Raw genomic sequence first — 14,835 nt, 5'->3', positions numbered from 1 at the left:
ACTCTGTCATAAAGCCCAGATCAATGGAGTGATACAATAATGATGGTTCTTCTGGAAATGTCTCCCAGCTCCACACAGGTCCCCTGTAGGTCAGCCAGAATGTCCATTGGGTTCTCAATCACTTTGTATCTCATGATTGCTCAGTTTGGCCAGGTAACCAGCTCTAGGAAGATTTGTACCAGATGTTTTTGATTCAAGAATCAAAGTTGGGATGCATTTGTGTCATATTTAAAATGTCATAGCAAAGGGTCTGAGTACTTATGTCAGTGTGACATTTCAGTTTTTTATTTTTAAAAGCTTTGTGGAAATTTCTAAAATCATGTTTTCACTTTGTCATTCCAGGGTATTGAATCTTGCTTGATGTGGGGAAAATTGATTAGGCTGCAACATAGCAAATGTGAAAAAAGTGAAGAAGTCTAAGTACTTTCTGAATCCACTGTATATAGTAAAACAATTATATTTTGTGTTTAGAAAATGTATTTTAAATTGAAACGTATGGCATTGCAAACCTTTATAAAAGTGTTTCACTTTCAATTTTGTGTTTTATTTTCAGTTGCCTGTAAAAAGGACAGCAGATGACGCCGACACTGAAGGCAGTAAGAATAACACTTCTGCTGTGTCTCCCCCAAAGAAACTGAAAACAGAATATAAGTGTGCAAAATGTGGCTTCTCCACAGAGAATACAACTGAATTTCAAGCACATATACCTCAACATAAGTCAGATTCTCCCACCTTTCAGTGCCTACACTGTTGCCTGTGCTATACATCTCACATCTCTCTCAATAGACATCTCTTCATAGTTCATAAAATTAAAGACCCTGAAAAGGAAGACTTGCAATTTGATGTTTGCAAGAAAAACATAGAAATTTCCCATCTGCAACGAAAGAGCATTATTAATACAGAAAATGAAGAAACAAAGATACAGTGCAACTTCTGCAGTGAAATCTTTAAAAAGCAGTCAGAGTACAGTTTTCATTTAAAGTCTCATAGAATGGATAACTTAAATGAAGAGAGAGTTGATATTAATCAATAAGTAAAAGGCTCATATTTCTAGTATGCAGCTTTAAGTTGGGAGAATTGAATGTTTTGTTATTGTTTGTGAACTTACTGAATATAAAATTGAGGTGGGATCAGATAAAGTCACATTTCTTCAAAATAAAGATTGTTTTTCTTCTTTCTCCACTACACTTGTTAACTTTTATCTAAATAACTAGAACACCAGATGCCTGTACTTCTGAAATGATTTCTGACTGAAAAAGGGACAAGAGATGCCTAACTATTTAGGAATTATGTTCTGTTTTTAAACGCACAAATTTTGTTTTTGTTTTTTGTTTATTTTCCAAGTGTTCCAAAATGTTTTTTAATTGTATTTTTCTCAGAAATCCTGCCATTCCCAACAAATATTCATCGGTTGCTGTTGCTTTACATTTCCAATACATTGTTTTGCCTTTCCTGAAAGGTACATTTATGATTAGGTTCACTAACATTTATTATTCCTTCATTAAATATATTTCAGTTTGCTTGGTTTAGTACACTAAAAACTTTTAGAAATGAAGTGTGGTTAGAGTGGAGATCATTTCCACTGAGTCATGAGCTGAGCTGGATTACAATGTGATGCTCTGCTGCATGCTTCATATCATCCCCTTCATGGAGAAGATAAATTTTACCTTCTGTTTTTAATATCTGTGTCTGAGAATGATTTCTGAAAGACACTCTTGTTATCTGCAGAAAATACTTTTCACATTGCAAATAATTTACCTCATCTATGTGTCCTCTTCTCTGTGGTTCACCAGGATTTTTCATCAACCGTGCTGATATATCTGACCTAAGCAGCAATTCCTCCCCGGCCTAGCAATTGGCTCATCTCTATATTGCTAAATTGTTTCTCTTTTTTACTGGGGTGACATTTTTATGAATTATACCTGCACAAATCTATTCTACACGTAAATGTAAAAATACAGAATTTCTTGTTACATCCATTAATTTGGAGCTCACTTCTTTTAATGGTACATATGTTAGATATAAATGATTTATTTCTGAAATGTCTGTATGTCTCACTTGGTTTTACTTTGAATCACTTGACCTTTTCTTCTTTACAAGAGTTCTAGACAAAAATAGTTTAGCTTCCAGCATTTAAGATGGTCTATTTGACTTGTTTTATTTTCTTAAATATTTTAAGTACAGCTGCTTTCGTTAATGTCTTCACCTGATGGGATACCTGTATCTGAAATAATGCCCATTGACCAATGCCAGAAGCATAATCAAGTGCTTTTAAATCAATATGTATGTAAGCGTATGTAATTCTTATTTCCATACAGATGTGCTTTTTTATTTTTTTTGTGAATGCAGGTAAAAGAGACTGCTGCTTCTATTTAAAGATATATCTCCCATATTACTCAATTTTATAAATTACTTTGGAGATTTATTAATTATAGTCATATTGACTCTTGTGTATTTTTATTTAAGTATACATCATCACTGCATTGCTTTATGTATGTACTCCTATTTTATGCAGGAATCTAGCTTTGTTATATTTGCTGAAGATGTTAATTTAACATATTTATCTCCCATGCATATTAATACCAACTTTCACTGTTTTTGATACAAAATATACACAAAATTTGTACTTTTTGATAATGTGTAGTGTAGTATACAGTACAATTTAAAAATTAGCTTTTATAGGTAGCAGGTGAATACACATGCTTATCAGGGATCTTCCCCAAACCTTTGAATTTCTGTTCAGTCTGCAGTGGCTACTGAGCCATGCTGTTGCATTTACTTACCTTTATTGCAAATAAAATGTGTATGTTAAGTTTTGTGTGGTGTCCTATTAATATCTAGTTCTTATAAAAACAACAAAACATGATTAAAAGGTGTTATCTACTGTTTTCTTCAGGTCTTCTGGATTCCCCCCAAATTCTCATATTTCACTTTGTAAGGTTTTAGGCAACATTAATATTGATTTGCCTATTTCTCATGTCATCTACCACCACATTTTTGATCTTGCTGCTTTACTTAGTCGTTCTCTGCATTTCCCTCCATTTTCTGAAACCACCTTGGTGTGTTTCTCCTAATTCTGTATTTTGATTTCACACCAGCCATTTGTCTCAATTTTTGCAGTCAGTTTTTTTCTACACAGATCACCGTAGGACAAACAGGGCATTGCTCCATTTTGTTGAGCTTTTAGTGACCCAGTAAACAACAGTATAAACAAGGCACTCTGTTCTAAAAGAGCAGACCAGGGGGGTATTTTCCGTACGTCATTTAAATCATCCAAGATCAGATGCCTCATCTTGGATGAGTTAATGCCGGTGAAACTCATCTGGGATAAGTCGGTTTTTCAAACGCAGTGATGTAGTAGATTAGTCTAGCTGGATCTGTTCATCCGAGATGAATGCGCGTGCCCACTCTGATTGAAAAGCCCATATATATTGAGTCTAGAAAACATGATCAGCAAGTCTTTGATAGGCTGTAACAAAATGACGAAAGAACGGGCGCATTTTTTTTCACACAAGCGGAGCAAGACCTTTTATTTGAAGGACATGAAGAATTTCAAGATTTAATATGCACAAGGGGTAACACTGCAAAAGCAGCCCAAACCAGAAAAGATGGCTGGCAAAAAGTGGCCGACAAATTAAACGCTACGTAGTGTGCATTGTACTTACTGAATGCAGCGTTTCATTTCCTATGTGTCAGATTATTTAATAGGTCACAATTCCAGATCAAACGTGAGCACAAGGAGAACATGGGAACAGGTTAAAGTGAAGTACAAGAATACACTTCAAACTGGTAAATATTGGTATATAACTATTTAAAGAATTGTAGACATAAATAATCATATATAATATAAAAAACAATTTTAAAGCTAATAAGGCAGACAAGCAAAAAAACAGGTGGAGGTCCACGTGGTCCAGACCTAACCCCTGCAGAAGAGTTGGCTATCCAGCCAAATGCCCATCACCCTGTTTCTGAGGGCATTCCAGGGGGAAACTCCTCCTCAGAACCAGTGGCAGGATGCAGTGGTCACTTCATTTCAGGTAAAGGATGGTCACTGCATATATTTGTCCTCAATGTGTGCCATAGGTATGTTCCATATAGCCCTCTTTTTTTTGTTGGGTCAGTTGCAGGGAATGTCATATCCCTAGAACCTGTGTCTGACCAACGAGATATTGACAAAGGTCAAATATTTGATGAAGACACTGTGTTTGATTATTCATCAGGAGGAGGGGTACATTTTCCAAATAATGTTTGATCAAACTCCACTCGATCAGTCCCATGTGCCCCAATCACATTTGGAAATCCTGGGTAATGAGAATGTTAGGCTGATTGTGAGATTCTTCATAGAACTGTGGGTGTTTTTGCCTGTGTGTTACCTACCTACCTGCAATGGCATGAAACGCCTCTTTTATTGTCTGCACACGCAGGTATCCAGGAAACACTATGAAAACCTGAAGGAAATATTTCAGAGCCAAACAGACTTTACGAATTGCCTGGCAAACTGCACTTTTAGATAGATTTTCCGCATCGCCTACAGTATATAAAGAAGTGCCGCTTGCAAAACACAGCAAAGCAATGCATACTGTCTGTGTGGTTGTGAGAGCCCGACTTCGCCGAGTTTGACTTCGAATATAAGGTGCTAATAAATCTTTGAGGTACAATATTCCCACTCGGCTAAAGCGGTATCTTTCAAAAAGAATTTCCTCCGGGAGCAATAAAGGATCTTGCCGATCGCGCAAAACCCTCTCTATATGAAATTCTCTTTTTATAATTTGCGCAACGATATCAGTTAGTCGCTCATTCATGAACGGCGAAGTCATGACTGAATGAATTCCATGCACTGACACCGATTAAGTGTGTGAGCTAATCCTTGTTTACATTGAACAAACCTGCTCCAAGCACGTTTGAGGATTTGGATGTGCTGCTATGACAACACATCCAGCAAGAGTTTTGAAAAACTGACAGATCCAGGATCGGGCCAAGTCGTCAACAATTACATCCGGCTAAACGAATAATCCACGTACGAAAAATACCCCCCTGATAGAGATACACAAAGCAAATTGTCTCTCCACACCTGTATTTCAAATGGGCACATATTTGGGTGGGTCATTTGTTCTGCAGATATACCATTATACAACATTTTGTCAATTTGCTTTCTACATTTCACTAGATAACCGAGACATTCATCAGTGGGGAGCTGTCAAACCAAAAGGCACCAAGAAGGGCATCAATATTAAGCTTGTAACCACAAGCTGGACACTCTGGGTCCTATGAGCAGACTTTAACCTGCACCCAGCAACTGACTGATCCAATCAGCACAAGTTTAAAAAAAAGGTATGTGCATCTCTACATTCACCTTGAAGACTGAAAGCACTCTTGACGACCAGAAAGCTAACAATGCTTTTACTAGACCTGGAAATATTCATTCCTAAAGGTTCTTGGAGCTGGACACTCCTCTGAAATCCCTCCTGCACACCTTATGGATATCACAGTAACTACAATCATCTTCAAGATTTGGCTTTGTGCTGGTTACCAAATCTGGGAGCACAAGCCTTATTTTAACAATGGAATTTCTGTGCTTAAATTATCTTACCAGGAAGAGGTGTTCTTTCCCCTGCAAAATTGCACAAGACAAAGAAAAGACCCTAACACCCAAAGCAAGCTGAGGAAGACAATGCCACCACACAGACATGGACAGCAAAGTTCTTAATTTGAACCCGAGTACGGACACATAAGTTTACATAGTTTTGGGCATCTCCTTAAAGGCTTGGTATTGGGTTTATCTGTGTAAAGATAAATGAGAAGTCTACATAGCTAGTAAAGAGCCAGCCAAAGACCTGCTTTCTCATATTTAACCGTCATTGTGAAACAGGCTCATAATTAACTATGTCATGTTAACTTACAACTTTTACATGATTTTGTTTAAATTAGAAGCAAAAGAGCATCAAGCCACGGACTAATGGTTTTGCCATCACTCACCCATGGCAATGTATTATAGCAAGGATGAGTTGACTGTGACATCACATTAAAATTAAAAAAAAAAAGGTGCATACTTGTAACTTTAAGAAAATACAAGTGCCTCTAAATCAACTAAGGACAACATTATCTGTGTTAACTGTCTTTCCCGTCTGGCTTATCTTAATATAAAGTCAATGAAACTAGTTATGTTAATGAACAAGGTGCAGTGTTTTCGTTTCAACTACTTTGTTTCACAATTATATTGCTGTGCTTGATTACATTTGTTTAAGAGTATGTAATTTGTCTAATTGTGGGCTGTATTTAACCATATTGTACTTTGAAAGTACAGTTTTTCTCCATTTATTTTAATCTAGACCTCTTTCTGAGAAATTTATAAATCCTAAAGGGGTGTTACGGGTGTTGCCAAGCGTATAGGGGGCAATGCTTCTTTCTTTCAACTGCCCCAAAACTTTTAAAACCCCATAACACCCTTTTTTGTGAGTTTTGTGATTGGAAATTTGCATGCAAAACAGGTTTAGTATCAATTTTGTGAAAACTCTGTGAAAGAACCTTGGCTGTTTTACTCACCATTACCTGTTATTTTGTTGTTATACATAACCACGAGAGCAAGATTCGGGTTGACAGTCAAGGTGGTCTATGTTGGTCAAACATGCAGATAGGAATTTCATTGCACTTGTGTACACATGTCAATAACTCTAAAATAAACTGATGAAACTACATTTTTATTGCTGAAAAACCAACACTATCATATACGTACATATTGTTACTAAGTGCAATAGAAATATGCCACAATCTATCTCTGTTGTAAGTGAAAAAATATAAAGGAACCTAAAAAACCAAAAGATAAATAAACATGAGAAGAGTAAATATGAAGTCATTGGGCAGACGGTAAACAGCACATTTTCAAGACAGGTGAGCCAAACCCAAATCAAGATCAAAGAATGTGCAGCAAAAAGATCCTATTACTTGCTAGTTGAATTTGCCCTGTTTACTTATGTAGGCGGAATGTGATACATGACTTCCAAGGAGTCGCATGACATTACTGTGATAAGAGGTCAGTGGTGAAGCAAGATATTAATAAATAATACGGAGTCCTGGAGCATGTTAAAATGTGAGTGGTTCAGTCAGGAGCCTCGTTCACATCTCAGAGCAGGTGGTGGACCACATCTGCACCCAGTCGGGGTTATAAAGGGATCCTGTGCGACAAAAGCGGGCTGAAGGAACAAGAAGAAAGAAACTGATGTTAAGAGAGAAGAAAGAGGCAGGATCAGGAGAGCTCGTATCACAATGAAAGGAGACAGGTGGTCAGGACTATGCTCCTGGGAAGTGAGCATCAGGCCTGCGCTCAAGTGTGGGACGGAGAAAGAGGCACTCCTTCGAGCTACGCAGGGGACTAGGAGCAGCTCCATTGTGCAGCATCTCCCATGTAAGCACCAAAGGACTGGCAGAGGGAGACATGAGTGAGGTTCAGAAGGTGTCCTTCAGCTGCAGAGGGACTAGAGGTGTGAACACCAACCCAGGATTAAAGGATGACCGCACCTGTCGGTGGGCATGTCCACTTGCTGCAAGGTTCTGATGAGATCAACTGAGGTAATGCCAGATTTTAGAAAGAGCACTGGGGCTCATGGCAGTTTTAAAAGAAAATTCTGCCTGTATTTTAACCTTTTTATTATTTTGATTGTTTACTCAACGTTTTAACCTCTACGTTTCAAATCGTTTTATGGATTATTTGAGGAGATTCTCACTTTGGACACTGTTTGCTTTTGTAAATAAAGGCATGAAGCACTTACACCAACCCCTTGCTTACTGTATGTGTCCTCACTTGTCGCAGCTAATCCTCAGGTACATCATCGCTGGTTCAGGGTTCAAATGGCACCCGGAAGCACCAAAGGAGTGTGGAGCTGACCTGGGCTATCACAATTACTTGTTCAAGGCAGAAATCAGGCCTGGTCTGGGTACCTGTCCATCATAGGGTCCAGTCTGACACTGCCAGTTAGCCTAACCTACATGCCCTTCTTTATGTAGATGGAAAACTGGAGCACCTGCAGCATCCAAGAAGTGTCCGTGCTATGCACTGCACCAACATGCCGCCCAACTTAAATCATAACACTTCTTAATCTCCATGTGTGTAAACTGAAAATATTCTAAAGTGTTTTAGCATTTTATACTACTGCCTCACAGCTTTAGAGACCCAAGTTCAAATCCCAGCCCAGTCCTCTTTGTGTGGAGTTTGCATGTTCTCTTTGCATGTATAACTTTTTTCCTGGGTCTTTTATTCTTCCCCTGAAAGATGTGCACTTGAAGCCAACTGGCAACTAGAGCGACAGTATGTGTGAGTGGGTGGACTGGTGCTCCATTCAGGGCTGGTTCCAGCCTTACACTTGATGCATCTAAAAGTTTTAACTATTATTTTTACTCATAGCCTATAATTCCAAAATTAGTCATATATGTCTCCTCTGGCCTCCCTGCATGGAGTTTGCATGTTCTCCCCGTGTCTGCGTGGGTTTCCTCCCACAGTCCAAAGACATGCAGGTTTGATTGATTGGCGATTCTAAATTGGCCCTAGTGTGTGCTTGGTGTGTGGGTGTGTGTGTGTGTGTGTGTCCTGCGGTGGGTTGGTTCCCTGCCTTGCGCCTTGTGTTGGCTGGGATTGGCTCCAGCAGTACCCTGTGACCGTGTGTTCGGATTCAGCGGGTTGGAAAATGGATGGATGGATGTCTTCTCTGGACTTTCTGTAGCACAGTTGTACTGCATTTGCAATATGGAAGTTAAAACTTCAAAAGTTACTTCAGATGTGGCCTCTCAAGTGCATTACTCAACCAATAAGATGTGTATCCTAATTGCCATTTTCATACTAAAAGAGAGATCGTACACTGGGAAATGACATTGAAACAATTACAGTATGTGTTTACTACCAAGCAGATGTTTATTAGGATGAATATGTGTAGCTACAGTGGACCCCTAGAGCTAAACATAAGAACCATTAGTTTATCATGTCTCCATCAATTCATGTGATTGTGTTACCTAATACAGGTTTCAAGGAAAGATAGGATCTATCCAGGGAGCATTGGGTCTAAGTTAAAAACCAAGCCTGGACAGATTTCCAGTTCAAATGTTTATCTAGACCAAATTTACTAAATTCAGTTTCTCCATAAAAAAGTATGTCTGTGGCTTAGATATTTCCTAAGGATGTCTATAAATACTGCTACATTCCTATATTCATAAAATCAGAAAAATCTAGCTTGTGAAAATACCAAAGGGGTAATCCTTAACTTCCTCAATAGTTTGTGTTACATTTTCTTTTTTTTTATATAATTTTATTGTAATCACACAACATTCCATACAAATAGATCCATTTTTACAAAAACAGGATTGAAAACCAATTAACCCCCACCCCTGAGAAAGAGAGCATGGCCAGCAGAGTAAAACTTAAAGCTAGTAAAAATAAGTAAATAGATGAATTAATAAGTAAATAAAGATAAATGGAGAAGAAAAAGAAATGGGGAGAGAATCTGCTTCCTCAGTGCTTTAAAAGCTTATTCTAAAATGTTATTGATTAGATCCTGCCAGGTTTTGAAAAAGTTCTGCACAGATCCTCTAAGTGAGAATTAGATTTTTTCCAATTTTAAATAATATATAACATCAGTTACCCACTGACTTAGAATAGGTGAGTTACGATTCTTCCACTTGAGCAGGATAAGTCTGCGTGCCACTAGTGTAGTAAAGGCAATTACAGTTTGTTTGTCCTTCTCCACTTTAAGCCTATCTGGAAGTACACCAAACACAGCTGTTAGTGGATTAGGAGGGATTGTGACCCCAAGGCTGTCTGAGCGGCATTTAAAAATGTTGGTCCAGAATGATGTTAGTTTGGTGCAGGACCAAAACGTGTGATCCAGTGAGGCTGGAACTTGATTGCAGTGTTCACAGGTTGGATCTTGCCCTGGAAACATTTTGGACAATTTTAAATGAGACAGATGTGCTCGATATATAATTTTGAGTTGAATAATTGTATGCTTTGCACATATGGAGCTTGAGTGAATTCTCTGCATTGCTATCTTCCACTCCTTTTCGGAGATGTTGAGTGAGAGATCCTTTTCCCACTGTCCTCTTGGATCTTTGAAAGGGAGGGACTGTACAATGGTTTTATATATTGCAGAAATGCTGTCTGAGTCCTCAAGACTGAGCAATATTTTTTCCAGCATAGAGGGAGGTGGGAGATGAGGAAAATCGAGCAAGTTATGTTTAACAAAGTTTCTAATTTGAAGATAGTGGAAAAAAATGTGTTGCTGGAAAGTTAAATTTGCAATGTAATTGTTCATAGGATGCAAAGACGTTGTCTATGTACAGATCTCTTAAGTGATTTAATCCCAAATGTTTTCCAGATATTAAAAACTGCATATGTTTGAGAGGGTTGAAAAAGGTGGTTCTCCTTCAGAGATGCCACAGATAAAAGCTTCTCAATCTTAAAATGCTTCCTACATTGGTTCCATATTCCGAGTGAGTGAAGCACAATTGGGTTGTTAGTATATTGGCGATAACTTGCATTTATTGGAGAGCAGAGCAGGGAATATAAAGAAGTACTGCAGGATTTTATTTCTATTGTGGACCAAGCCTGTGTATGTTCATCTATTTGTGTCCGTGTACAGGTTTTTATAGTTTGTATGTTTGCTTTCCAGTAATAAAACTGAAAGGTAGAGCCATGCCACCTTCCGACTTAGGTCTTTGTAGGGTCACCCTTTGGATATGTGGATGTTTTAAGTTCCAAATAAATGAAGTTATGGTTGAACCTAATTTCTTAAAAAACGATTTATTGATGAATATTGGAATGTTTTGAAATAAAAAGAGAAGCTTAGGAAGGATATTCATCTTAACAATGTTAATTCTTCCAGCTAAAGTGAGATGAAGGGTTGACCATCTATGCAAGTCTTCCTTAATTTTTTTCCATACAGACGGCGAAATTTTGTTGATAAAGAGCTTTATGTGTACTTGTGATGTTTACCCCTAGATATTTAAATTGATCTGCAATGATATAAGAGAAGGTGTCCTATTTTCTTTTAATTAGTTTGTAAATTTATCATCTACCTGGAAGCCTCTTGACCACTGATTAGAACATGTAAGCAGAGTACATAGCCTAACACACATCAGGTAAGGCCCAAAAACAGTAAGAGAGAGAGAACATGTGTAAAGTACCTCACTTGTATCTTATGTGTTATTAAAGGAACACTTGCAATATATTTCCAGGTTTGACATCCAGCAATTAGCTGACAACAACACATCTTGATACCTGGAGTCATTTCAGATTTTGTACAGGATTTGAACTTCATATTAAAAACCTAACTAGAACTGCAAGAACAACTTTGATTTGTTTTGCTTGCCTCTTAATACATCTCCATGATGTATGCGTTTTCTATCAAAAGACGGGACTGTCATCTCATTTCTTCTTTGAACATTTTTTTCACTTAAAAAGGCTGGAAATGACAGTAAAACCTTTGATTGCAATAAATGCAATTGCTTAAGAAAAGCATTTCAATGCATTGATGGGGAAATAACAGCAGGATACCAATGTCATGAAATTCACCCATTCAATCATATAGTCCATCTTTCAGTCTCCTTTATTCAACTCAACTACAGGCTTGATCCCGCAGCATTAGAGGCAAGGCAAGAGCCGACCCAGACACTCACACTGACTGATTTAAAGTTGTCGGTCAGCTTTATCTGTACATTTTTGTGACATGAGAGGACTGCTCTGGCCAGGTATTCTTGCTTTTTTAATCCCTTTGAAATTTTTGATCTGTTGTCCATTTTATTGCACTTCTGGCCCTCACATAGACACAACACCTCATTTGGCTTGTACCTCGACCAGAACGGTAATGCAACGCAGAGACAAATCTCCCTGTATCTATAAAACATTTTAAACTTCTTTAAATGTAGTAGTAGTACGTTGTACCGTGTTAGCCATTATGAATCTAGTGAGAAGTCAAGCAAAATGACACCTTTTATTGGCTAACTAAAAAGATTACAATGTGCAAGCTTGCGAGGCAACGCAAAAAGGTGTCATTTTAGTTGACTTCTCACTAACTTCTATAAATAAAGACAGATAAAAGTCATGAAACATTTTAGTATGTAAAAGATACAGAAGATACAGATTTAAGGTGTAGTTTGAAGCTTTCAATGCTGAGCTCTCGATTTCGACTTCGCCAGGCTTCAGTGAGCGGAGTCCGTTAAAAGAAGTACGGTAACTTTCTGGTCCGCGCAGAAAGAATGAGTGACAATAAAGTACCGGAAGAGGCGGAGCTACCGGTCCCGATAACCGGAATAGTCCCTTTTGCTTCCGCATATTACCTCGTTCTCTGACAAAATAGTACAGTAACTATTTAATATTTTATATTACTTTATTTTTTTATTTACGCTCGCAGTTTCTTTTGCATTATTTGTGCAACATGCTTTCGCTGGATTTCCTGGACGATGTGCGGCGGATGAATAAGCGTCAGGTAGGTAGAAGACTTAAAAGTAGTAACGGCCGCGGTCTCTTTTATACACGTCGCCTTAGCGGATACCCCGATCCCATCTGGTTAGTGGATTTGCAGACGTGTTCGAAACATGAAAGGAATGCATTATGTCAGGAAAAAAAATAGATGCAACTAGCAAGGACATTTCTTGTGGTCTGTTTAGTATTTCTCATTTAGGTAAGATAAATGCAGTTTGTTTTTTTAGCGAGCTTTCTTTGCCATGCTTATTTGAAATTGCTATCACGTTATCCGGTGTGAGCATTTCTCATCTTCGATATAAACAAAGCATAAAAGACCAGTTTAATAAGAAAACGGTGTACTTTGACTTCTGAGTAACTCTTTAGACATTCCGTTATTAGGCGTCCTGCACCAACTACTGATACGTTAAGAAAACTGAATTATTCGCATCCAGTTTTTTCGATTATTTTTAAAAGAAAGAGCGTTGTTGCAGTACATGAATAATCAGTATCTAATGAGAGCTGAGTGCATGTGCCTTTAAGGAGTTGCAAGGGATACTGATTAGATAGATAGGTAGTTGAGTTGAAAGTTAAGGGTTATGAAAAATAGCGTTATTTTCCTATGAATACCATTATCCATTAATAAGGTTCAAATCGCAAAGCTGTTAGGAGTTTCAACCCCATAGTAAATCATTTCGACTGAAGAGCTGTTCATCGTATTAAACTATTAACCATAAATTTACCAAGAGGTTCAGTCGAAAGGTCAGATGAATTAAGAGCCTGATTAAGCAGATTGCTAGAGGATATTATTGAAGAATCGCCATCCATTATCTTTACCTGTGTGTGCAGGTCTGAACCTAGATAGACAGTAACATTTCTACTGAAAAGTAAACTTTGTTTAATCGCAGTAGCACAAACACCTAATTTATATGTTTACACCCCGCTAGGATAAAGTGCAGACTTGGTCTCAAACCAAACTTGCCTAACTAAACCCACCGTGGTGGCGTCTTTGCATACCTGTGCCACGACCCAAAAATGCTCACTGGTGACACTACTTTGGTAAAGCGCAGGTGCAGTCGCTAATTAAAGTTTCTCGAGAGGAAACATTTTGGATGAAACAGCCTGCGATCTTGCAATTTGTAAATAGGGATCTTTGAAAAATATGGAAGAGATGGGTTTATCGGTGTGGATTAGCATATGAACAAACACACATTCAGCGTTACATATATGCTGTACTAGATTAGATTGATAAACGCCTGCTGTTTGATCTGGATTGTTTGTTGGATGCAGTAATATTGCAGTAGTTTAAGTATGTATACACCTACTGGGAATACTGATACCAGTCTGAAAAAAGGATTTGATGTCACAAGCACTATTAAAAATAATAAGGGACAGGGTGAATTTTCCAGTTGGACAACTATTTTAATGGTAAGAGAGACGATAACAAATTATGTTTAAAAAAAAAAAAAAACCATAACATTGCATAACAAAAACAATAAATACATATAAGTAACAATGGTAGTAATATGTATTAAGTTCATTTAGTATGCCCTCTATAATGTTTGGGGCAAAGACATATTTTTCCTTGATTTAAAATTACAATTCACACATGATTAAAGTGCACATTACAGACTATAATTTAAGGGTATTTGCATACATTTTGGTCACGCCATGTTGATATTTCAACATTGTTTTATAAATGGACCTCCCATATCAGGGCACCATACTGTTTTGGACTTATCAATTGTAGGCATATTAAAGCATCATATTGAATACTTTGTTGATATACCCTGCATGAAAGCATTGAAGCTTGAAATCTGTGATTGATAAACATGGGCAGATGCTGAACCTCTAATGTAGCCATCTCCATCCTCTGCTTGTTTTGGGGGCTTGCTTCTTAAGTTTTCTCTTCAGCATATGTAAGACAAGCCCAATATAATTCAAATCGGCTGAATGGCTTGGCCATTCTTTTTCTTTTTCTCTGAAAAAACTCCTGTGTTGCCTTAGCTGTATGTTTAGGATCATTATCTTGTTGTAGGATGAAGTGCCTTCCAATGAATTTGGAGGCATTTACTGGAACCTGAGCCGATAACATGTTTCTCTACACTTCAGAATTCACTGTGCCCCTGCTGTCAGCAGTTACTTCATCAGTGAAGATTAGTGTGACTGTGCCAGACATACAGTACATGCCCAAGCCATAACATTCTCGCCACCATGTTTAACAGATGAAGTGGTCTGCTTTGGATCTTGAGCAGTTCCTTTTCATCTCTACACTTTGTTACTGCCATCATACTGATCAGGTTCATTTTTGTCTCATCTGTCCAAAAGACCATTTTTCAGAATTCAGCAGGCTCTTTTAAATCCTTTCTAATCTGTAATCTGGCCATCCTGTT

General features: G+C 37.8%; 3 protein-coding genes across 5 annotated transcripts in view; all 3 read left to right on the top strand.

The window, feature by feature from the left end:
• Window positions 1-2,812, top strand: part of znf592 (zinc finger protein 592) — a 128,062-nt gene extending 125,250 nt beyond the window's left edge. For both annotated transcript variants that reach the window (XM_051920312.1, XM_051920311.1), the window contains one exon: window positions 554-2,812. In XM_051920312.1, coding sequence (XP_051776272.1) covers window positions 554-1,033 — 480 coding nt within the window. In that variant the 3' untranslated portion in view covers window positions 1,034-2,812. The remainder of the gene's footprint in view (window positions 1-553) is intronic.
• LOC127526110 (craniofacial development protein 2-like) overlaps window positions 1-14,835 on the top strand; it is a 1,015,936-nt gene that overhangs the window by 167,797 nt on the left and 833,304 nt on the right. The window lies entirely within an intron of this gene.
• The window catches only part of sec11a (SEC11 homolog A, signal peptidase complex subunit), a 50,581-nt gene continuing 48,012 nt past the window's right edge, over window positions 12,267-14,835 (top strand). The window contains exon 1 of one of the 2 annotated variants that reach the window (XM_028822902.2): window positions 12,267-12,467. In XM_028822902.2, coding sequence (XP_028678735.1) covers window positions 12,417-12,467 — 51 coding nt within the window. In that variant the 5' untranslated portion in view covers window positions 12,267-12,416. Of the gene's footprint in view, window positions 12,468-12,524; window positions 12,663-14,835 lie in introns of those variants that run through there. The other variant, XM_028822903.2, reaches the window with a different exon arrangement.

Source organism: Erpetoichthys calabaricus, chromosome 17, assembly GCF_900747795.2.
Source record: "Erpetoichthys calabaricus chromosome 17, fErpCal1.3, whole genome shotgun sequence".
Classification (NCBI taxonomy): domain Eukaryota; kingdom Metazoa; phylum Chordata; class Cladistia; order Polypteriformes; family Polypteridae; genus Erpetoichthys; species Erpetoichthys calabaricus.
The sequence above is the reverse complement of the archived record's forward strand: the minus strand, read 5'-3'. Positions and strand labels throughout refer to the sequence as shown.